The 23,489-nt window shown below is 36.1% G+C and overlaps 5 protein-coding genes across 8 annotated transcripts; 1 reads left to right on the forward strand and 4 right to left on the reverse strand.

Moving 5' to 3' along the window:
- The first annotated feature begins 1,495 nt into the window (after positions 1 to 1,495).
- LOC132049200 (ethylene-responsive transcription factor ERF061-like) lies at positions 1,496 to 3,070 on the forward strand. Its single transcript, XM_059439906.1, has one exon. The coding sequence runs from the start codon at positions 1,898 to 1,900 to the stop codon at positions 2,789 to 2,791; it is 894 nt and encodes a 297-aa protein (XP_059295889.1). The 5' UTR covers positions 1,496 to 1,897; the 3' UTR covers positions 2,792 to 3,070.
- Positions 3,071 to 3,293: 223 nt separating this feature from the next.
- Positions 3,294 to 12,566, reverse strand: LOC132050743 (uncharacterized). Its single transcript, XM_059442108.1, has 16 exons — positions 12,434 to 12,566; positions 12,182 to 12,357; positions 11,695 to 11,772; positions 11,504 to 11,615; positions 11,296 to 11,380; positions 11,130 to 11,181; positions 10,984 to 11,045; positions 10,795 to 10,910; positions 10,600 to 10,712; positions 10,281 to 10,349; positions 10,032 to 10,089; positions 9,822 to 9,895; positions 9,139 to 9,187; positions 8,727 to 8,806; positions 4,778 to 4,836; positions 3,294 to 3,653 (listed from the first exon to the last, which is right to left on the reverse strand). Exons 1-16 carry the CDS (start codon positions 12,564 to 12,566, stop codon positions 3,650 to 3,652), a joined length of 1,320 nt encoding a protein of 439 aa, XP_059298091.1. The 3' UTR covers positions 3,294 to 3,649.
- On the reverse strand, positions 7,409 to 8,174 carry LOC132049199 (photosystem II core complex proteins psbY, chloroplastic). Its single transcript, XM_059439905.1, has 2 exons — positions 7,955 to 8,174; positions 7,409 to 7,914 (listed from the first exon to the last, which is right to left on the reverse strand). Exons 1-2 carry the CDS (start codon positions 8,074 to 8,076, stop codon positions 7,485 to 7,487), a joined length of 552 nt encoding a protein of 183 aa, XP_059295888.1. The 5' UTR covers positions 8,077 to 8,174; the 3' UTR covers positions 7,409 to 7,484.
- Positions 12,567 to 13,120: 554 nt separating the features above from the next.
- LOC132049201 (transcription factor IIIA) lies at positions 13,121 to 15,655 on the reverse strand. The gene is given in 7 exon segments (XM_059439907.1): positions 13,121 to 13,413; positions 13,519 to 13,662; positions 13,840 to 14,075; positions 14,192 to 14,477; positions 14,980 to 15,110; positions 15,113 to 15,122; positions 15,530 to 15,655. Coding segments are annotated over 7 exon segments (1,059 nt in total). The 5' UTR covers positions 15,641 to 15,655; the 3' UTR covers positions 13,121 to 13,272.
- Positions 15,656 to 16,811: 1,156 nt separating this feature from the next.
- On the reverse strand, positions 16,812 to 19,971 carry LOC132049202 (protein ROOT PRIMORDIUM DEFECTIVE 1). 4 transcript variants are annotated; one of them, XM_059439911.1, is made up of 3 exons: positions 18,270 to 19,971; positions 17,490 to 17,566; positions 16,813 to 17,339 (listed from the first exon to the last, which is right to left on the reverse strand). In XM_059439911.1, exon 1 carries the CDS (start codon positions 19,886 to 19,888, stop codon positions 18,599 to 18,601), a length of 1,290 nt encoding a protein of 429 aa, XP_059295894.1. In that variant the 5' UTR covers positions 19,889 to 19,971; the 3' UTR covers positions 16,813 to 17,339; positions 17,490 to 17,566; positions 18,270 to 18,598. The 4 variants fall into 4 exon arrangements, with proteins under 4 accessions (XP_059295892.1, XP_059295894.1, XP_059295895.1 ...); XM_059439909.1 differs by having other exon boundaries at positions 16,812 to 17,566; XM_059439912.1 differs by lacking the exon at positions 17,490 to 17,566 and having other exon boundaries at positions 16,815 to 17,316.
- Positions 19,972 to 23,489: the final 3,518 nt, after the last annotated feature.

Raw genomic sequence — 23,489 nt, forward strand, 5'->3', positions numbered from 1 at the left:
TATTAAGTGACCTTTTAGGCTTTTTATTTTGTTTCAAAATAAGTGACACTTTAGGATTTCAAGAAGAAATTAATCCTATTCTTCCAAACTTACCCTTATTTATAATCAAAAATCATTAAATAACTTTTCTTTTTCTAAGCATTAATTAGGGGTAAGTTAGTAAAATACTCATAATTTTCTAGAAGTAAGTAATTTCTTAAAGGGTGTGCATGAGCTAAAAGAGTCACTTATTATGGAATGGAGGGAGTATTATTATATGGTCACTGCAACATACTTCGTTATAACAACTAAAAATATTGGAACAAACTACATTGTTATACAAAGATTTGACTGTACATTAAAATATGTGTGTCCCTTATATACAACCAATATGAGAACTAAAGTGTGAAGTTTTTAAATGAAAAAAAAAAGGAAGAAAGAAAGGAGTGGAAGCAAACTTCCCCTGCCCAAAAAAATAGGAAGAGAGAAATAAATGAATAAGTGAAGGCGTGGCATAGAAATTAAATGGAGAAGAGCTGTAGGTTGAAAATAGAAACCAAAGGATCTCTCTCTCTGTTTCGCTCAACTGTATTGAATGCTACAATAAATCCATAAAGTTGCTTTTTGATCTCTCAACAGTTAAGTATACAAAGAGAGTGACCACTCTGTGTTTTAGGTCCACACGGTGATTGCCTTTGCCTTAGTCAAAATTACCCTCTTCACAATGTGAAATCCTCCCCCCCCCCCCCCCCGCGCCCCCACCCGTTGATATTTTTCTCAGGTACATTGGTACAATGACACCACTTAAACTTTTTTCATGTCTAAAAAGTGAAAACACAACATAGTAAAACGTGTAATCCGCCTTTAGTTCTGATTTAAAACAATAGCTTAAAAGAATGCAACAATTACATACAACCTTTCCATACAACCAGTGGAAAAGATGGTATTACCGACAAAACCGTTTCACGAAGACAAAGTGAAAACATTTTCTCGGAATTTATAGTTTCACTATGTGTATTATTGTGTTACTTCTTTAATATGTGAACTCATGCCACGAGTCAAATATGAACATTAAGGTTCTTTTTGTTGCTAGTATAGGCTAGTTGATCGTACGTAACATATTCCAATACTCTTGATTCAAGAAGAGACATAGTCCGAACATTATGTTGATTATGCGATCGAGACTACACTTAGCCCTTACTTTCCAATTTATTTTCATCTCAAATCCTCCCCCCCCCCCCCCCCCCCCCCACACACACACAAAAAACAAAAAAAAAAAAAAAAAAAAGATAAATTATAAACTGTTCTAGTAAATGTCAGTTGTTTGAATAAAAACATGGAACCACGTCACAATTACTGCAGGGTTAAGATAGAGATTGCCAAAATCTTGGTAGATAAGAATAAAAAGTTGAATCATAAATGCCAACTTTTCAATAGGAAAAAAAAGAAGAAGTTATGGGGCCTTACCATTAATCAAAAAGATCCTTTTCTCAGCAGCTATAAATACAGCAAAGAGGAAACCAAAACTTAAGACAAACACCAGTGACATCAAAACTCAAAAATCTTTACTTCTCAACTGCCCCCTTCTTTCCCATTTTTCACTTACAAACAACAAACGCAATAACTACATCTTTCTCTCAACCATTTCTCTGCATTTTTTACTCCTCTGTTTTTAGCTGAAGTTTTCACAACTCAATCATAGATAACAAAATCATCAAAGATTTGACCTTTCCGAACTCTGTTTGTAACTCACCAGCGGCTCGGTTTTCTCCATTGATCCTCATATTTTTCTCTGGATCAGTGGTTTTCTTGGAACAATTCTTCTTTGAACCTCAGGGAAAAGGGGCAAACTTTTTTAGCACCCCTGTTTTCTCCTCTGTTTTTTCTCACCTTTTTCTCTAATTTTATGAAGTTATAAATGGACAAAATCCAAGAAGACAACACTATGTCTTGCATATTTGATGAGGGTGCTCAAATTCGTTCATCCTTATCTCAACTAATTTTAACAAGTGGTACAAACACATTGGATTCAATCTTTTCTAATTGCCAAGAAACAAATCAAATTACTAGCCCTGTTTTTGAGCCTTTAGGTTCTTCAGTCTACCTCAGACAAAGAGATTTGCTAAACAAATTTTGTCAAGAAAACATAGCAAATATCCGAATACCAACAACTTCAACAACTACCCCTTTTCAGAACTCTTTGTATACACAAAGTTATAATTCACAGAGTTATAAGTTTCCAGAGAAGAAAAAACTATACAGGGGAGTGAGACAGAGGCATTGGGGAAAATGGGTTGCTGAAATAAGACTTCCACAAAATAGAATGAGAGTTTGGTTGGGTACTTATGACACTGCTGAAGCTGCTGCTTATGCCTATGACAGAGCAGCCTATAAGCTTCGTGGCGAATATGCACGTTTGAATTTTCCTAATCTTCGCGATCCGAGCAAGTTGGGATTTGGAGATAGTGAGAAAATGATTGCTGTGAAGAATGCTGTGGATGCTAAGATTCAAGCTATTTGTCAAAAGGTGAAAGCTAAAAAGGGTGCCAAGAAAAAGAGAGAAAATGAGAGTAAAGTTAACGAAACTGTGGATTCATCATCTTCTACTACTACTAGTACTACTTCTTTGGTTGGTGATGTGATTTCACCAAGTGTTTCTCAAGATGGATTGTGGAAAAGTGAGAATTCGGATTGTTCTGTTTTTGGTGATTGCTTGAAGGAGCCATTAATGGAATCTGAGTTTGATAGTTGTTCACTCGCAAGAATGCCTTCGTTTGATCCTGACTTGATATGGGAAGTTCTTGCTAATTAGGACTCCCTGGGTCGTCATGGTTAATTAGGAGTTGTTTTTGGGACTTAGTAGTACCATCTTATGTTTTGGAAAATATAAATGGTTAATTTTGAAGATTAGCTATCTATTTTATGACTACCTTTGTCAAAGTTTAGCAGTGATGGATGTCTTGAGTTTGTGTCTTGTGTTTCCTTATGGGATGAATGGACATATTTGAGCTCTATTTACTCCCAAGTATCTGTATGACTGTATCAAATATGTGGGGTTTTGTTATTTCAATAAAATTAGTGATATTTAAACCATTTTTTAGCTTGGCATCTATCTGTTTCAAATTTTATTTTGGGATGGTGATGTGAATAGGGAGAGAATAAGGGGAAATAGAACTTCATGCATACAAAACTGTACTTAAGTGATGCAATGAAAAGTTACAACTCATACTAAGTTTAAAGTAGGAAAGCAAGATATTTCACAGAAAGAGTAGTACTTCTAATGTGATGGTGATCTGGTCAAATCTCAGCAGAGATAATAAAATTAGATGATTTCGTCTCATCTGCTCAAGCTTTTGATGAGTAGAGCCATCGAATGTTACTGATGAAAAATTCTAGGTGAACGCAAGTTATGTACACCAAAATTTTAAAGAAGTATGATGATTTGGTTTTCATTTGGATTCTCAAATCAAGTTGAGAAACAGCAGAAAGAAAATCTTGAGGAAAATAAGTGTGAAAAGGAACAGTGCCACATATCCTAGATTGCCATACCGTGTAGCATGTGAATATGTGATGCACAAAGCTAGTTGACTATTTGAGATTTGGGAAGGCCACATGTGAACCGCAGAGCTCACTGCCAAGTCACTGTGGTCCAGCCCTGTTGCTTCAACACTCACCTACATTCTCTTTTCTTTTCTTTTTTTGAAAAAAAAAAAAAAAAAAACTTTGACGTGTGTTCGGATTAACTTATACGCACCTTTATTAATTTCATCGGTACCAACAACCTCTCACCAATATAGGCGTTGAATAACTTTGCCCATCAAAACTTGAATCGATAGAAAAAAAATCGCTCGATATTGAGATTTGAACCTGAAATCTCATGATTTTCCCTCACTTAGGTTGTACGTTGGATTTTCTTTTATACAACCTCAAACCCTCCCCCCTCTCCCCTCCCGAGGTTATGTTTCTCTTGAAAATCCTCCCTCCATACTTTGATCAGAGACGAAATTTAAGGAAAAAGACTCCTATCATATGATAAGAACTCATTAAGACTATAATGAAAAGTTTAAAAACTAAATAGTTTTCGCATACAATTTGTGTACCTTTTTTAACAAATTAATAAGAGAAGAGCGTTCATGAAAAAGGAACAGTAACTCCATTATTTTTTTCTTTATCTATTTGAAAAGATATTCCTATGCATATTTTACTATGGCTTAGTTTGTCAACAAATTTGAAGTAAATTGAAATGGTCCCCAAAACTGGTGAGAATCAATATGGTACACAGTAAGATCAAAGCAGGCGATAGTGATGTCTCAGTAATGCTTGCCTGACACCGTTGGAACCGTATCAAATACAAAGAACTAAGGCCCACTGACATTCTTACAAACCACAAATACACAATAGTCAACAAAATCTTTTGAGTTTTGATAATGTTGGTTTGAAGTATTGAACCAGTCATATATAATCTCTGTTCATTATTTCATTAAATGAATAAAACTTACATTGTATATTCTTGACAGACAAACGTAGTATTAAAAGCTAATCCGTTTGTTTTAGTACAGATTTGTCAACTGCAAGGAAAATTTGATTGCGGAGGCTACACGTCTTAAGAGCGCAAGTACAGATTAACATTTATACATCCCCACATATAAGGAGGGATCATATTACAAGCTTATCAACCAACCAGGCATAAAACTAAGAAACCAAGGACAAAAACAGAGTAACTTGACACATAATTACAATCACAAGCAGGGTAATAAATAACATCACATGTATATAGGGGATTTTATAAGAACACTACCAGCTAATTGAGTTCCTTGACTGCTGAACTTTTGCGTTATAAGAAGTCTCTATCTCCTCCTGCATGGATATTACTTGCATCAGTCCAAGGCCGATCTAAGATTTAAGTTATATGGGCTCAATTCTTAAACTCATTATATTTTTAAAGTTATGGATTCATATCAACTAGTATTTGTTACAATTTTAGCAAATTATTATGCACAAATTTATGTCCACGTGGAAAGTACTGGGTTCATCCTAATGCGTCAGGCGGGCAAGGGATTTTTACTAAGGGGTGTCAAAATATTAAAAAGTAGATATACGACGAAATTAAGGGGGTTCAACACATGGTATATAGAACCTTGTTTGAGAAAAGAGATGAAAAAATATTTCACAGGCTTAACATATAGAACCTTGTTTGCATACATTACTGGTCCCAAAATCTTAAAGGTAAAAAATTCTGACCTTATTATCTTTGCTGACAAATATGCTTGCACTTGGATCTTTGTTAAAACAACAGCCTCATTTCGCATTATCTGCAAATTCTAGAATCTCACTCCAAAGGTCAAGCAAATTTGTGATGCATTTGTTGATGAAAGCATGTATAATACATCTTAATATTTTATTTGCGACTACATAATAAATCCACCTTATGGTATTTTGTAGCTCACCTATTTTGGCTTAAAGCTGGTTTGCATTTGACCTGCAGTTGTATTTGGATTGCCCTTATTGTTCTGTTTACTGTTTCCAAGATTTATATAACCTGCTGACATAACAGTGGAAAAAGTGATCGTTATTACATCCAGCTTATCTTGTAAGTCTTATTGCGTCACGGTTTGGGATTAAATTTGCCCTCTCCGTCAATTTAGGACACTTGATAAGGGCAAATTTATCAAGTATCCTAACAGGGAGGGCAAATTTGATCCCAAACTTTGATGGAAGGGGCAAATTTGATCCCAAAATTTAACGGAGGGCAAATTTAAACTATAAACCATACTTGGAGGGTAAATTTGACCCTTTTCCCTATCTGAAAGGAGTGCAGCAGCATATTGTTTTGTTTCTCAAAATTCGATTGGTCTCTCTCTTTGGTTTATCGAATTCAGGGAATGTTGCATTACCTAAGAGAGTCTCAATGATGAAGTAAAAGAACACTTGGGCTGAAAGTTCAATTTCATTTGGTCTTTAAAAAGACTGCCTCAATGATGAAGTAAAAGAACACTTGGGATGAAAGCTCAATTCTTCTTAATAATTGATTTTAATTCCTGGTAATTTTTTCAGTTCATAGATATATCCGCAGAAAAGTTGTTCCTTTTGTGTAAAAGGTCAGTCGCCAATGTAGGGGAGGAGGATCAAGTTACAGTCATAGATGAATTAAATGAAACGAAAAAAGAAAAACGAGACGATAGAAAACGCGTTGGAAGTTTACCCGTATCCAAATAATAACAGCACTGATCAATCTACTACTAATAATCAACCAAGAAGAAGATACAGCGGACTTAGACAGAGGACTAAGAGGAAAAAGGCAGCTAAAATCAGAGATCCATATAAGAGTTTGGCTTGGAACTTTTGACATAGCTGAAGCAGCTGCTTGCCAAACTCAATTTTCCAGAAAATGTTAAAACTCCTGCCAATATCTGATTCTCCAAATATACTTTATTCGATGTCTTATTCACCCGAGCCAATATATAGCTCACGCTTCTTCTCTGTATCGTTCCAATTTATTGGACATCCTCCAAGGGACGAGGCGACATATAGTTGACACTTCTTCTCTGTACCTGAGGGACAAGCCAATAGTTCACACTACTTATCCTCATCAAGCTCTGAATGCTGATTATGAGTTTTCATCAACGATCGATGATGAGTTTCAGAGGCTGCAGGGGCCTTATTTTGCAAATATGCTTTATCTTCCGTGCATCCATCGGTTCATATTCAGGCAGCTACTACTTCTCAAAGAGAAAAGGAAGGAACAAAAACGATGCTTTACAATAATTAAGCTGTGCTAAGACTCTTCATAAATAAACAAATGACAATCTTCAAAGAAAATATTCATCGTTGCAGGCCTTGGGAAACAAAATCAAACGGAGATAACAATTCTTTATGAGTGCTTATCAGCCAACTGATGCAATTTATGGATGTAATGGAGGTCAAGTGCAAAACCTGAAGTGGTGAGTAATTTCTTGTTAGAACAAATTTAAGATACTAGAATCTTGCTACAACAAACATTATGGGATATTATATCAAACTATTTGTTGATGATGCTGCATTCTTCAAGTTATATCCAATTTTTAAAATCCGTTTAAAGTTTAGCCAGTATTGATAAACTTCAGACCTGTGTTGCTTCTTCTAATCTCTTCTTGTATATTCTTTGATTCCTTTTTAGCTTTATGTACAAGTACGTGCATAAATCTATAAATGACGACAAATTGAGTACCCTATGTTGCAAGTTATTTCAAATAAAATTAATAAGTACCTCTAGATTAAAAATATATAATTGATCTGGCGAGCCGCTGAAAAGAAAGCCTAAGATTGATTTGATTCCTCCTATTGAGTCTGTTCTTAAAGCCGGTAGATCAGATTGAATTTTATTGCCTGTTTGCAGAACACTAATCTGATACCTATTTACAAACAACAAATTACTCAAAACACAAATAGATACACAAGGAAAGGTTGATTGATTGATACAATTTTTATAAGTAATATGATCCAAATATTACAAAATATAATGATCCTCAATCTGATCTCATCCTCTTAATCTGATTCAAAGCTGGTTGTAGAATATTGTAACCCACCCAAAGCAAAGCCGGTGTCACAACAATCAACAAAAGTTGTCCCCTGTTATCGCTCGCTGCATCAGCGAGCATAGCAATTTCGCTAGCAGCAGAGGCTTCAGGTGTGTTAAAAAAGCCTGTTGCTGCTAGCCCGGTAAGCCCGAGCCCGATAATAACACCCTGATTCCTCATTTTGTTGATTTGGTTCAGTGCTGGCTGAAGGATGTTGTAAAGAACCCATGCAATAGCTGGAATTATAGGGAGCAACAGGGCTAATCCCCTGTTGTCACTCCCCTCAGCTAGATCAGCTATTTGTTGAGCTGCGAATGCGGAGTCACATGAGCTAAGAGTTGAGAAAACAGCGCCAGCGATAGCTGTTCCAGTTAGGGAATTGTTAAAAGCGTTTTCGGAGGTTTTTGAAGTCAAGAGACCTTTCGGGAGATTCTGGAGGGAAAGAAGTGAGACGGGTTTTGGCTTTGATGGGTATGTTAATAGATGCTTTGGTAAAGCATTTTGTGTTTAGGACAGCCATGGTAGCTATGGTGGTTGCCATTTTTGATTTTGTTGTTGGCTTGAAACTTGCAAATGTGTTGTTGGTTGTTTGTTTGATTGCTATTATTGAAGTGAGAAATGTATGTAGGAATATATAAAAAGAAGATAGACTTTCAAGTGATTAAAATGAGAGAACCAATAGAATATTTTCCCCGTCTGTTTTTCATTCATTCCATAGGTTAATATACATCATGTACATCATAATTATAGGCTACAAATTAGGAACTAATTTGACTAATGGATTCTAACATATTGGTTCCTCAAATAGAAGATTACAAAATATATGGGAGACTAAATATGTACAGACTCTAACACACCCCCGCAGTCGAAGCGGGAGGTTTACGAACGGCTAGACTGTCCCGAAAATCATCAAAGAGTACGCGCGGAAGACCTTTGGTGAAGATGTCGACAATCTGATAACGGGACGGAACATGTAGGACACGAACCTCTCCACGTCTAACCTTCTCACGAACAAAGTGAATGTCCATTTCAATATGCTTGGTACGTTGGTGTTGTACCGGGTTCCCAAATAAATGGCACTCACATTGTCACAATAGACCAAAGTTGCTTTATGAATAGGACAATTGAAGTCTAAAGTTCCAGCATGGCAAGAAATACAAGGATGATTTATTTAAAGTAGTTGAGATGTACCTTGCAAGACTTTAGCAGAGGTTGCAAGAAGGATTCCCTAAAATATCTAACACTGTCTCCAAGAGAGGTTCCATCCCATTCTGTCATAAAGTGATTCATCAAAAAGTAAAACCATAAATTTAAGATCAGTTAGGCTAGGGAAACAATAAAGAAATACATTGAGATCCTACGTGAAATAAAAGAATACAATTACAGAGACCTCAAAATGTAATTAATAGTTCTGCTAAAGTTCATGAGTTAAGATAGCTGAATGAGCCCCAGCTTTAGCTTAATGGAATATCAATTAAGAAACTCAATTAAACTATTGATTGCCATTTCCAACACCACTTGATAACTGATAGAAAGAATATGAAAAAATAAATAGCCAAAAGCCCAAAACTACAAGTAAAATGAAAAAGAGAATTCAGCATACCATTATCCCCTTCTCCTCTAAAACCTCCAGTATTGAGTTCCCCAAGAAGCTGCAATACAGTCAAATCAGTGTCAACAAGAGGGAAAAGAGAAAGTAGCTTGAATAAGAGAAGTGTCTCTGCGTCTTATTTTTTTCGTTAAAAAAAAAAAAAAAAAATGAAAATGATAATGGTTAACTTATCCCGTAGGTGCACAAATCATGCTGTAACTGAATGATGGATAGGATCGGTAACCGCATTATGGCATATTCAGAGGTATCTATTGAAACCGGAAAAGAATAATAGTCTGGTCTTGAGTACGCGGCATAGAAATTCCTTTGATCAGGTTCAGTACCCTTTTGCTCTAAGAACTACAACCTTGACTAATTGAACATTTGGAAAAATGCCAATCTGGCGAGGCAGCGAAGCAGCAGTTGATTATGAGGAAACTTTTTGCTTCTGAATTAAATATTTGGTAAAGGAAGACTTGGGAAAACACAAGCTTAACTACTTTGATTTTGAAAAATTCAGTTTGATAATCATACATGATGACAAGTACATATTTCTCAATTGTCTTCTAAATGACATTACAAAACTTAATTTTACCTCTCACAAGTAACAGATAAAACAAGAATCTTCAAGCAATTGAAATCAAATCAGTGATATCTTGGAAATGCTAAAGGCAAATTCTTTGAGGATTGTTCACCTGGGAAAGGGTTGGAACAGCAGAAGGATCAAATTCCTCACAGTTCTTGGGATTTATAGGAACACAAACACGGCCTGGCAAAAAGTAACAGTAAATTCTGTTAAAATATACAGACCATAGATGAAAGCATAGCCAATGATAAGAAGCTGTAACAATTCAAGTATCTTTGCCTTTCCGGTGCTTTGAGGTTCAAGCATATAAGGAGCAAACCTGTTTTGGGGTGCACACAGAAAGGAGCCTTTAATAAGTGATTCATGTGCTTTGAGACCTGAGACGTTAAAGAAGCAAATCTTCAGTTGGAATTTACGCATCAAAACATGTAAGGAACATAACCAAGAACTATTGTATTTCTTCTCCATGCTTGTTATTCCTATGGGTTTTAAAAGGAATTAAATGTTTACACTCCATAAAAGCAGAACAGAGGCTCCAAAAAGGTGGAAAACTGGAAATAGCACGAACCTCCATATCAAGTCTTGGATAGGTAAAAGAAAACACAATTTCTTCGATGCATCTACGCACACCTTGGGCCTGGAAAATGAAAAATGGAACCATGGGTAATGGAAACTGACAAGGCACTTTTTCAAATTTGACATATAAGTAATCACATGGTTCACTCAATTCGCAAAAGAACGTGATACATCTTGAGTTCAGGAGCAATGAACACACAATACAAGAATCAATGGATTCAAGACTACTAATTAAGGCAGACCCGAGTCATACCATTAAAAGGACAGTTTAAAACTTTAATCCGGAGTACAAGTTAAAATAAGATTGCTACCTTCTGTTTACCAGATTGCAATAGATGTTTTAGTTGATCCCAGCGAGCAACATTAATTTCTTCTTTTGAGCGCTTGTTAGACAACCACTTTCTCCGGAGCTCAGACGTAACAGCTGCAAAATCACCTCAGCATCACTAAAAACTCAATAAGATGAAAAAGATATAGAACAAGTAATAAAAGGTAAACTTGCATACACTCATCAGGCATCATTTCCAGAATCTTCTCAAACCTCTCCTCATTCAAGAACAATTTTTGACTTGATAGCAGTCTGTTCTCAAAGTAATCTTTCAAGACTTCAGTATAAGATCTCCTGCAGGGGTAGAATTCAACTAAGAATACAACCTAAACCTAAACAAAGAGAAATTAAATGGATAAAATCTTACACGAGGAACGGATGAAGAGCGGGACCGACTAGAGAAACTTTTTCACTGCTAGTCTCATTGCCCTGAACAGTAAACACCATATTTCCTGTTAGAACCTCACGCTATCATAATTTCCGCTAGCAGGCATGTAAAGCATCTCTAAGTACCTTGTAGACACGAAAATATTCAACAATTGCGGCCCTCTGTTCATTGGTCAACCTGATTATGATGATGGTTACAAGAACAATATGAAAATGGTAGAAATATTAAAACGATGATCATATCAGTAAATAGAATTAACAGCAATTGTAGAATACACGTCTGGAGCAGTACCTTCTCGCTTTTCCGTCGCAAACCCAACAGTGGACACCACGCCTACCACTGTATACCCACAGGATGTGGTTGAACCCAAAGTCATCTGTTAACCAACAAAATGAGAGCGCATTCAACATTCATTTGTAGAAGTTCGCAATATAAGTTCAAAGATAAAAAATGATTCATGGGGAAACGAGCAGCTTTTTACATGTCACAAAGACTATACCTCTGAGAGAAGTATCAATGACCTTGATGGCAATTGTCATCAGCGGCCAGCACTCTAAACAAACATCAGCTCCTGAACAGCAATATCTGACATCATCATAATCTGATATTTCCTGCGACAAATGTTCAGCTGCAACATGGATTGGCAGATTTTCTGCAGAAACATTGATATTTTCAGTCTCAATGACTTACAATATCAAAAACCAGCTCTCTTTCAACAGGCGTGAAAATATTGTCACCAACTTGTGAATAGGCATGCCTTTTTGCAGGCTGCAGCAAAGAAAAAAGCAATTATAAGTCCCAAATAAAAGGTAAAAATATATCTATCCTCTGCAAACAACTTACTGATTCACAAACACAAACCTGTCTCCCCCGGGAAGAAAGAAGACAGAGAAATTGGGGTACCTTAATCTAAGCAGAAGCATCGAAATGACTAACCATATGATTAACCCAATGCATAGCCATTATGCGTGTTTCAGCTTAAAAAAAACCTCCTTTTTTTCTTTCGAAGTGAACTAACAAGCAGTTACAGTATAAAGAACCCTTATTAGAACCTCATACACATTAAAGCAACAAATGCAGCAGATTAACCATAAGTAGCTTTTACCCGAATCATCTTGTTCATAGCAACTACTGCTAAGTTTCAATGCAGGGAGAACAACAGTGGCTGAGATCTTACATCTACACTGTAGACAGGTCCAATGTCTATTTTGAAAGGACACTTCTCTTTGATAGCATTTTCCAGCTCAGATGCAGTATTAAATGATTGAAATCGCAGGTAAATGTCATTATCCAATGTGAAAGAGAACTCCCTTCGGCCAAAGTATGAGTGATCACAACCTGGATGCTTTCCATCTGGAGAACCCATAATAGTACAGTGTTAGAGAAGAAATATGGGATGAGAAATTGCATATTGAGGAACTGCTTTTACCATTGCCATAAGACAGCCACTTGAACATATCAACATAAGGGAAAAACTTTCCTGCAAACAGAGAAGACTTAGCTTGAGATATCAATCCATAAATGGCTGTGGAGACCAAATGAAAATTACTAGAGTGCGACATAATTTCTTCTTAGAGGAAGAGGGATTGAGGGAGGTAAAAATTAGCCACAACATAGCTCCATCACATCAATTTCAAATTCCTGACACTATTGCTTTCAAGGCAGAGAAAGTGCTACTGCATCCTTCAGAGTATATTGATACTAAAAGAACATTTTTCATGTGATCATACTTAACATAATTCAATTCAGAAGTTCCAACTTGAAGAGACATATAAACAATTATTTTTCTTGATAATCGAGAAATCGCTGAAGCCCAATAAATAACACACGGTTCAAAACTCGATGGATGATGAACTCCCTTCTCTACTCCCCTTAAATACTAGGCTTTGTCTGCGGAACGATTCGAACCCATGACATGCGCCTAACCCACATTGCGCTCTTACCACTAGACCGAAGCCCTGGGAACAGGCATATAAACAATCCTAAAACAAGCATTCAGGTAGCAGCTATTTGTTTCATCGACATCCCGTAAACAACTACCAAGTTATATTCTAGTTCTGTTCTGTGAAAAAGTTTAAGAGGCTGCCCATGACTTTTGCCCTTTACAAATAAAACAGGTACAATGAAATGTAGGAAAGATTCAGCCAGTTTAGGATACAACACTTCTCCATTATATTATATAACATGTAGTTCGCTAAATTTAACTTGTGAACACATATACAACGCTAGGAATCCGCTAAACAACCGCCCTAGAATACTCAGAGTTGATCAGCTGATTCCACTGAGTGTAACCACGAGAGAGGGTGGTGTAATCCTTTTCCGCATAATTGACTCAAAAAGAGTAGGCTCCCTCTTCCTACCGCCTCTTGGTCTAGACAGGAATTGCTCATCAACCTCCTCAAAATCTCCCTATAGAAGACAATAAAAAACATTTTAAGTCGCTCGTGAATATTAGAAGCAAAACTGACGCAAGTGACATATTGCGCTTTCGATCAACAAATACATTCTACTTACAGGAGTATAAACATGGCAGCCTGACTTTTCATGTTTATCTCTCACATGCTTGAAGGCAAATTTCATACCACAACCGGAAATGCTACATGAGAATGGTTTAGCCCCCATGTGCACGGCTTTGATGTGTTGAGCAAGATTTGACCTCTGTATTTTCAAGAAAAAAATAAAGGTTAAAAATGTTGCTTAGTAACAACTTGACACAGTGCTGACTTTGGTTAAGACTTGTAATGAATTACTATTGCTTTCTACATCAATCATACTACTGCACATTTAACAGAACGAAACTTCAATGACATATAATAAAATGTAGTAGTCCCTTACGGTGGAGAAAGTGTGCTGACAATCCTCGAATTCACAATTTATTCTCGCCGATACAGGCCCTTCATCATGTGTGCGAAGATGCCGCTTAATATTCTTCTTCAATTGCTTGCTCCCACATATTTCACACACAACATGTTGGTGGCAACTCTCTATGTGTTCCTTGAGGCATTTCTCATTTGTGAAATGTTTCATACATCCTGGCTCTAAACACAGCGCCTCCACCGACTCCAACTTAACTGCAGTGATACAGGGCAAATCATGGTGCTATTCATCTTATTGAAAGTCTTCAATACCAGAAAAGTATAAAATATTAAAACTTCACAGAAAACTAGATTTTTTATGTTTGACTTGCCATGAGAATCTTCATGTTTCCTTAATTTGGACGCATATTTAAACACCTTTCCACAACCAGCTTCTGAACAGACATACTGCTTCGGATGATCGACATCAGGGGAGGCAGACTGGTCATGCATCTCTTTGACATGACGAGTCATGTTGCCTTGAAAACTAAATGTGCTTTTGCAGCCATCAACAGGACATTCAAATAACTTCCCTTGGTGCTGCAAGAGATGTCTTGTCAAGTGATCTTTTCTACGGTAGCTGGACTGGCAGTCATCTACATGACATACGAATGGTCTCTGTTCATGCAAAATATCAAGAAGAAATTATTTCAAGAATGTTTCAATCTTTGGAAGTCCTAGACCAAAGTGCACATATGCTAATGGAAAAAAGAGAAGTTTTTGTATTTGGGGAAAGCGGGGAGGGATGGGGGGAGTCTCGAAGCACCAAGATTATAAGGCGTGATTGAGGCCTCACTTGATGGAGCTTCTCAGGAGGTCCCCCTTCCTGATACTGATCCAGTCAAGGAAATATACCTGCCTCTTGCATTTTGGAGTTCTTTATTTGGGATCCAACGCATCACACCTTCACATAATTCCATAATGTTTCTCACATAATCTCAATCTGCAGAGTCATTAGTGTTAAATCCATACAAAGACAACAAACCAGAAAATATGAAGGCTTATTAACGAAAATAATCTGAAAATCAAACTCTTAGCAAAGTAACAAGTGCCAAGCAACATTAAAAACGAAGACCTATGAAAGATATGCAACAAGAAGCACACACAAAAGTTACAATACCTCAAGTGAATGACTTTGCATATGTTGCTTCAAATGGGCAGGCTTCTGAAAGCTCACACCACATTCTTCACAAGCATTCATTTTTGAGCCATCTGTTCTCTTTGCATCTTCATTTGCTTCATCTTTCTGTTATCCATTTCATCCTATTCAATAAACAACACAAATTTCAGCCTTCCTTTCATCAGTACGCCCCTTTCCAAATACACAATTAAAAATTTAAGCTCAACCACAAGAAAATCTTTGATTATATGAACAAACAACGACTCCTCTGTCCCAATTTATATTACACCAGTATTCTGGACCCCCACATTCTAGTTTGGTTTGATGAATAAGAAAAATCAATACCCATATAAAACTCTGAATTACTAATACAACACTTGGTATCCCATAAGCAAATAAGAGCGAGCACCGACCTATACCAACAATAATACTAGTGTAATACAAACATATTATCAACTGTACACTACAAATTACCTCAGACAAACAACCACAATAGTAGATCTATATTAAAAACATAATAAGAACGAAAATTTTACAGAAAAAAACGTACTTGATGATGAGAGTGAATATGAGAGGCGATTAAGGACTTTTTAGAGCGACAAAGCCCACAAAAATGACAGTAATATCTTCTTATGTCTCTAAATACTACTTCTTCTCCCATTTCGCAGCCACAAACACTGAAAACCCTAGTTATGGGAGCTTAGCTCCTCCTTTTATAGTTCCCAAAAACTAGGGAAATTGTTTAAATTCCCCTCAACTTTTGATATATGATACTTATTCCCCACCAGGTTTACGTACCTCAAGTTTCACCGCGAAGTAGTAAGTAGTGTTTGTTTGGACACTTAAGAAATAGAATTAATCTTTTATAAAATAAAAGAAATATGGTCTTCCTGAGGAGATGTTTTTATTTATTCCTTTAATAAATAAATGGTGTTCTTGAACAGAAATATTTTGAAAAGTTTTAGACAATCTTTTGTTGTTAATGGACTATCTTATACTAATAATAAAATTAAAATAAATACAACGCAAGCACATCCGAAAAGAAAGTATAATATACGACTTTTTAAATGAATCATGTGATGGCGTATAAAAAGCTTAAACTTTGAGGACTTAATTGTTTTAGCTGAAGTAATGTAATTTTTTATTTTGTGATTGAACAAATCTACACTATTCACAGAGGCTGAATAGGAGCACATTTAGCCCAATTTGAGGTTCAATAAGGCTACAAGTGGCAATTGGTTTTATAGTCATTTACAAATTTATTTTATGTTTTATGTCATTTTTATAAGAAATTTTAACTCTTACACGTAAAAGATTCGAAAAATTACACACAAAAAATCTTCGCAGGGTTATTTTCTTCTATTCAAATTGTTAATTCCAATTTGGTAACAACAAATCTATGTTTAACCCCAATGATTAACTAATGATATATTTGAACCATTTCACAAAGTTCGGGAGTATTTGTGCAGCATCAGGTCATCTGAATCTAATACTTTCGAGGTGGAACATAGATTTATGTGTAAAAGTCCGCTAAAATTGCAACAAATAGTAAATTTGAAACCACAATTATAAAATACAATGGTTCAATGCTAAGAACTTTAAAGGTTGATTCCAAAGAGCTTAAATCAATACAACTCTGATATAGATCACCTCCCACGACAAAATTTGCATGAAAGTAGTACTTTAAAGTTGGGACTGACTGGTCCTTGTGGCAATCTTTCTAACTATTACATATGTCATCAATCCTATGATGTGTTTGAAATTGTTGATTGATAGTCAAGCTATGTAAACAAGTGGTACATGAGGTCCTAAGAAGGTTGCCTCAGAGAAGTTGAGGCCTTCATGATCTCCCCAATTGTGCAATGGTTGAAGCATACTTGAGCAAAGATCAAGTGCGGATAAACTTTTACCATGCCACTACTACCCAGCTTGAGCGTATATGCTCTCTTTCCTATTATAATTTGTGGGGAAAGAAGCAAAATCGATACCAACAGACGGCAACAGTCAGTTCAATACTGCAGGAAAACAAAGCTTGTTTGATGTGTATTTTTTGTTACAAATGGAACATCCTTGGGGCTGAATTGTGTCTTCTACAATTATATACAATAAATATGTCCTTGCTTTACGCAGCTCCATCTTCCAAAGTTAGTTGCTGCTGTGAAGTATGACATAATCATCCAACAAATTGCCCTTCCGTTCCTCACCATGAACCACTTCTGCTGCACTGAAGACACCTTATGTCAACGAGTCTTTGCAGGGCTAAAGCTTCAAACTTCCACCTTGTGAAACCAAGTTGCAGTGGTAGAGAAGTCCATTTGATTCTGTCCTGCTTTTGAGCTAGGATTATACGCTTCAACAATCTGGTTCAAAAATCAGCAGGCATAATTAAGCTGCATTTGAAAACTAGACTAGTCCTCGGTAGAAGGACAAATTCTATTGACATAACAGAATTCAATTCCATCCACTAGAAGAAACAGAAAGAAACGTGCATTACTCCAAAAATATTATACCAGACGCCATTCTATGCCATGGCATGGAAGTTGTTTCTGCAAAGTTATCTGGAATTGGGAAGGGTCTTCAATCATCCCTAAACCATACAAGTCACAAGCATCAAAAAATAGTTATGATCGCACACTTCAAAAAGTTTTCCCTTCCTCGTGTGGATCAAATCTGAATAAGAAATGAAGTGATCCAATTCAAAAATAACAAGTCAAGGATGGGTTATGTTAGGCACTTTCTAGTTTCCTACTAGCAATAAAATTAGACACCTAACCTCTATATCCTATTTCAAAGAGCTCTTTAACCGTATGGCTCTTTGTAAAAATGATTTCCAGCTTTCTAGCTGGTGATTATAATGACGTCGAAAAGCTAGCAAAACAAACAAATTCCTAAAATTGCTCTACACCACTAGGTCAGCTTTTCCTTTTCACAGTTTAATAGATTGACTTGGAAGAACAAAATGCAAGTTAACAAAATCTGGTAGAAATAGAACTGGAATATGCATTTTTCAGATATTAACAGAGTGAAGAGCTACAACAATGCTAGAGATTATACATATAATTGAAGACAATAAAGAATCCATAATCTTTCAGCACAGAGCACCAACTGAAATAACAAAGGTTCTCGGAAAGTATAACACAGCAGAGAAGCACAAATATTAGTGATTTTCCCATTTGCTAAAACTAATACCGAAAGCCTTTTAATCAGGTGTGATGATGCTTATCAAAAAAGAAAGAAAAAAAAAGCCCTTTCACCGATTGTCAGTTGCAGAAAATTCCAGCTCACAATACCTAGATTCTCTTCACTGATTTCCATCTCAGAAAGCCAATCAACTCTGCCTTAGAGAAGTTAAACATTCTAGTTGGAACTATCATAATTGAAACACGCGAAGAATCCAAAATCTTTCAGCACAGGCACCAACTGAAATAACAAAGGTTCCTGACAAGTATAATACAGTAGAGAAGCCCAAATATGACCGCTTTCTCATTTGCTAAAACTAATACCAAATGCCCTTTCATCAATTCTCAGTTTGCAGAAAATTCCAGCTTACAGTATCTAGACTCTCTTCACTGATTTCCATCTCAGAAAGCCAATCAACTCTGCCTTAGAGAAGTAACCATTAACTGTCGTTGTTATCATCAGTAAAACTCTCTAAAATCGGAACAACAAAGTCGCCCTCCCTGCTTTCCCATCCATTTTCATCTTCTGTCATGTCTTCACTTTCATCCTTCACTTCCCTTTCCACTGCCAACTCTCTTGTATGACGGTTTCCCAACAAGAGAAGCTCCAACAGTTTTCTTCTCAAGTCATAAATCGAGTTCGGCTCAATCAAGCACCCTTTACTATATGCTTCTCTAAGAAAAACAATCTCAGTAATCCCTTTAGTAGATATATAAAATATCCCAGGATGCTTCAACAACAGCTCACGAATATTAACTTCAATCCCGAGATCCTTCTTAAAATGTGCCAACCTTTCAACTGGCACTAACTTCTCAACAGTCAAGCTCAAAAGCTCATGAATAATCGCCACAGCTCGCTTCTCATACCGCTCAATCCCTCCAAATGTACGCTTTCGAACAACTTCGGATTCTCTTTCGTAAGGCATAACATAAGGAAGCCTTTGCCAATTCTTTAATTTCTCCTTAAAACCAGGTTCTTTCACAAACCCCGTAGGGAAATGAATAGGAAATGCATATTTAACCTCAAATTCACTCAACCATTTATCAGTATATTCTTTTTTCCTCCAAGATTCAACCTTTGCCACCCCAAAACTCTCATTTCTATCAATTAACTCAACAATCTCTAAATCTACCATCCTAAAAACTTCATCATACTTAATGATTATCTCGTCCCTGAAGTTTTCAGGCAAACCCAATTCAGTCCTCATCAATCTAAGAGCATGTAAATGTAATCTCCCATTAACAGACATCATTAAAATCTTCTTTATCCTCATCACATTCTCATCTTCATTTTTTAACACAACATCATGTTCTTGATTCAGCAAAATGACAAATTTATCCCTAAACTTACAACATAAATTTCTCCTAACAGGGTGTGTAAATACCTCGAAGATATGAGGGTATTTCCGTAAAAGATCACCGGTTGTAATGGTGTTAATTCCGGCATGTGGGACCCATTTGGAGAGTGACTGAACTGAGACAAAAGGACCGCGTTTTCTTGAAGATACGACGTCGTAGAGGTTGAGGATGAGTTTGAGTTTCCGGTATTGGGCTGTGAGTTTGTCGAGATTCGGGTCACGGGTACGGGTTTCGAGGCGGGTTTGGGCTGTGTTAGCGGGTTTCTTCCAACGGGTTTGGGTTGTGGAATTGAATGGGCCAAATGAAAGCGGAGTGTTTGATGATGATGATATATTCGCCGGGTTCTTCCACCGGAGCTGTAAAAGTCTCATTTTTATGACACGGCCGTGAAGGGTGAAGATTTTTTAACTTTGGTTTGGAAAAATTGTGAGAGAAAATTATCAAAAAGGTCCTAAATGTATGAGTTTTGATTCATTTGGCCCTTAATATATTTAATATCATAGAAATAGTTATTAATTTAATATATTTAAAAAGTAATCAGTTTTGGTCTTTAGCCATGTAACTAAAGGTAATCACTATAGTATTTTGGGAAATTTTAAGAAATATATCAATTGGTCACTTACATTGCAAAAAAAAGCCTAAAACTTACATTACAAAAAATAGTCCAAAATATACAAACATATACAGACACTTATATCAATATATACCAATATATACAAACATATAAGAAAGCATAGAGCGAGAGAGAGTGAGAGAGAGAAAAGTTTGGGTCATTTTTGTAAGAATTAAAGAAATGGGTCAATTTTGTTAGCATTATTGCCCCAATTAACATACAGTGTATTTTTCTCTAGTATTTTTCATCGTCAAAATAAATGAAGGTCCTCGGCATGCGCATTGCACGTTAGTTGTCAAGCTATACATAAAAATTGGGATAAGGCACTATTACCTCCTGAACTATACCCGAAGTTGCTACGACACACCTTATTTTTTCCTGGGTCCTATTACCCCCTAAACTTATTTAAAACAGAATAATTACCCCCTAAACGCTGACGTGGCAAGGAGAGTGTGTTTCGCTCTCTTTGAGAGAGTGCGAAACATAAAAAGGGGAAAACTTAATTTTTTTTTTCTTAAAAATCTGCATTTTCTTAAAATTTGAAAATAAATCTAGTCTTCCACATTTAGTTTTAAAAAACGGGTTTTCCACATTTTAAGAAAATAATTAATTTTTTCAAAATTTTATAAAAATTCAGTTTTTTCACATTTTGACAAGAAAAACACTTTTTCCGAATTTTATTTGAAAAATAAAAGTGTCCTAAGAAAATGAAATCAAGATTTTTTAAGACATTTTAAAAAAATAATCAAGTTTTCCATATTTAAAAAAAAAATCATTTTTCAGTTTTGTTTTTTTTTTTTTAAAAAAAAGGGTTTTAAAAATCTTTTTTTTAAAAGAAAATTCAATTTTTTAATCCATGTTTTCAGTTTTTTTTTTTAAATGGGTTTAAAAAAAAATTGAATTTTCAAATTTAAAAAAAAAAGGGTTTTAAAACTCATTTTTTTAAATGAAAATTCAGTTTTTTATTTTTATTTTTAAAAAAATTGACACGTAAGCTAAAAAAAAAAAAAACAAATAAATACACATGTGGCAGCGAGAGAGTGTGTCACTCTCCCATATGAGAGTGGGCACCGGCGTTTAGAAAGTAATTATTAGCTTTAAATAAATTTTAGGGAGTTATAGGATTTGTGGAAAGGTAAGGTTACAAGAATTTAAGATAGTTCGGGATAATAGTGTCTTATCCCAATGCTTAACTAACTTGGAAGAGTCGTGTGAAAACTTTCAACGAGGATAGAGCTCGAAGAAAATACAATTTTATGGTGTATATATTCAATAAAGTATGGAATGAAACCTACAATGTCTTCAATTAGGCCAAGCAGATTATGTATGGAGAAAGATCGTGGGGCCTCAATTTTTATTTTATTTTTATATCAAAAGTAGTAATTATCTTTAGTTATATGATTTAGGACCAAATTATTATATTCTATCATATTTATACATTAAGGACCAAATAAAATCAGAACTGTTACGTTAAGAACCATTTTTTTTCATTTCCTGAAAATTGTGAAGAAGGAAAGCTAGAATTTCAAGAGATGGATCCACTGTTCATCCTCTACTTCTTCCACTTTTGCTCACCATGTTACTATCCATCTTTAATGACCTCTCTTTAAGTGTATTCATTTATTTTTGTTTCTGGTTGTTTCTATAGAACTTATAGTAATTTTCTAAATTCTGGGTTTCCCTTCTGCTAGCATTTGTTTTCTGTTGTAATGGAGTTTTGCAACTACTTTCTTTAGGTTCTGGTTATGGTATCGTTTTGCTTTTCATCCTCTTAAGTTTAGTTATTTCCTGGTAAAGTTTGTAACTTTGGATGAATCCATTAGGGCCTTTACCAGAATGCTAATGAGTTAGCCTTCTGTCATCCTCCTACGTTGTCAATTTGGATTTTGGGTCAGTCTATGGGCATCTATGTTGCTTGCAGGCTTGGACTCTCCGGCCTTTGTCGGATTCTCCAAAAATGTACTATTTTTTGGAGCATGAGACATGTGCCCATCAGTATTTTTTGAAGAGTTCTAGCAACAAAGGTGGGATAGATGCGTAATCAAGATTTGAAGTTTATGATCCCTACAACGATCTCAAGCTAATACTACATAGGATTTACAGTCAAATATTTATAAATATTTAGCAAATTTCTTAATATATATATAAAGTTTGGCAAATATTTTACTAGGTTCACGTCAACCGGTAACCGCACCTCTCGATCCAAAGATTAGGCCTCATTTGTTTGCACTTATTGGACTTAAGCCATTAAGTGTATTTGTTTGCATTAAGATCTAAGCACTTATTGGGTCGGAATAGGTCTTAATCATTAAGATCTTGAACCAAGTCTTAATATCAGTAAGAAGTATTTTTGTATGGAGCTTTTTTATCACTAGTTCCAACCCTAACCCCAAACCCTCCACCTCAACCCTACCCCACCACACACCCACCCATCCACCTCAACCCCGCCCCACCACCCACCCACCCTCCACTTCAACCCCCCACTTCCCACCAACCCGACCCCACCAACAACCCCAATCCCACCCCACACCACCCACCCCCACTCCCCACCACTAACCCCTACCCCACACCACCCACCCTACTACCCCCACCTCCCACCACCAACCCTACCCCCACTCCCCACCAACCCCACTACCAAACCCTACACCACACCACCCACCTCCACTCCCCACTACCCCCACCTCCCACCACCAACCCCACCCCCACTCCCCACTCCCCACTACCCCCAACCACCCGCTCACCCCTCCACCCCCACTCACCACCCACCACGATTGCAAAACATCTCCACCATTACTAGTGAACATAAATGTTTCATTTTTTTTTATCAAATAATATTTTTTTTTATTAAATTTATATTTAGTTTCTACTATTTAGTTACTTTTTAATTTAAATTGTATATTTATTATGTTTAAATAAATACATTATGCACATTCGTATATTGAAAAACAAACAAATTTTAATCATTCAAAGGTTGTTCGTACCCTAGAGACAACAACTTAATCATTCGCGATATTTCGCATTCAGTTTAATCTTAATGAAAAGAAATGAGGCCTAACCCTTTATGCTGGTTCTGCATCTTAATAATTTGCAAATGTGAGGTTAATTTATCTCTTTTTATGTGACTGCATTTGCTTTTTGTTCATCCTTCTCTCGTGAGGCATAGTCTTAAATCGTTCCATGAAATACTCAATCTTCATCATCATGCATCTGCAACATCTTGACTGTTCTTTGTACCTTTGTGAAATCAGTAGTTATATTTGAAACTAGTAAATTTACCTGCGCGAGTATCGAAAGAATGTTAAGTAGTCCATGTTTTAATTTTGGTAAAAAAAATTATTCTTTAATAATCAGCCATATTC

Source organism: Lycium ferocissimum, chromosome 3, assembly GCF_029784015.1.
Source record: "Lycium ferocissimum isolate CSIRO_LF1 chromosome 3, AGI_CSIRO_Lferr_CH_V1, whole genome shotgun sequence".
Lineage (NCBI taxonomy): Eukaryota > Viridiplantae > Streptophyta > Magnoliopsida > Solanales > Solanaceae > Lycium > Lycium ferocissimum.

What these genes read in the sequence shown, in the direction of transcription:
- LOC132049202 (XM_059439909.1), bottom strand. Translation starts at nt 19,888, where the DNA reads ATGAGACTTTTACAGCTCCGGTGGAAGAACCCGGCGAATATATCATCA.
- LOC132049199 (XM_059439905.1), bottom strand. Translation starts at nt 8,076, where the DNA reads ATGGCAACCACCATAGCTACCATGGCTGTCCTAAACACAAAATGCTTT. An exon ending in CCTCCAGAATCTCCCGAAAG is followed by an intron (nt 7,915 to 7,954) that starts GTCTCTTGACTT and finishes CGCTTTTAACAA; the next exon opens with TTCCCTAACTGGAACAGCTA.
- LOC132049200 (XM_059439906.1), top strand. Translation starts at nt 1,898, where the DNA reads ATGGACAAAATCCAAGAAGACAACACTATGTCTTGCATATTTGATGAG.
- LOC132050743 (XM_059442108.1), bottom strand. Translation starts at nt 12,566, where the DNA reads ATGTCGCACTCTAGTAATTTTCATTTGGTCTCCACAGCCATTTATGGA. An exon ending in GCTCTTCATCCGTTCCTCGT is followed by an intron (nt 10,911 to 10,983) that starts GTAAGATTTTAT and finishes CTACCCCTGCAG; the next exon opens with GAGATCTTATACTGAAGTCT. An exon ending in CTGTGTGCACCCCAAAACAG is followed by an intron (nt 9,896 to 10,031) that starts GTTTGCTCCTTA and finishes ACTTTTTGCCAG; the next exon opens with GCCGTGTTTGTGTTCCTATA.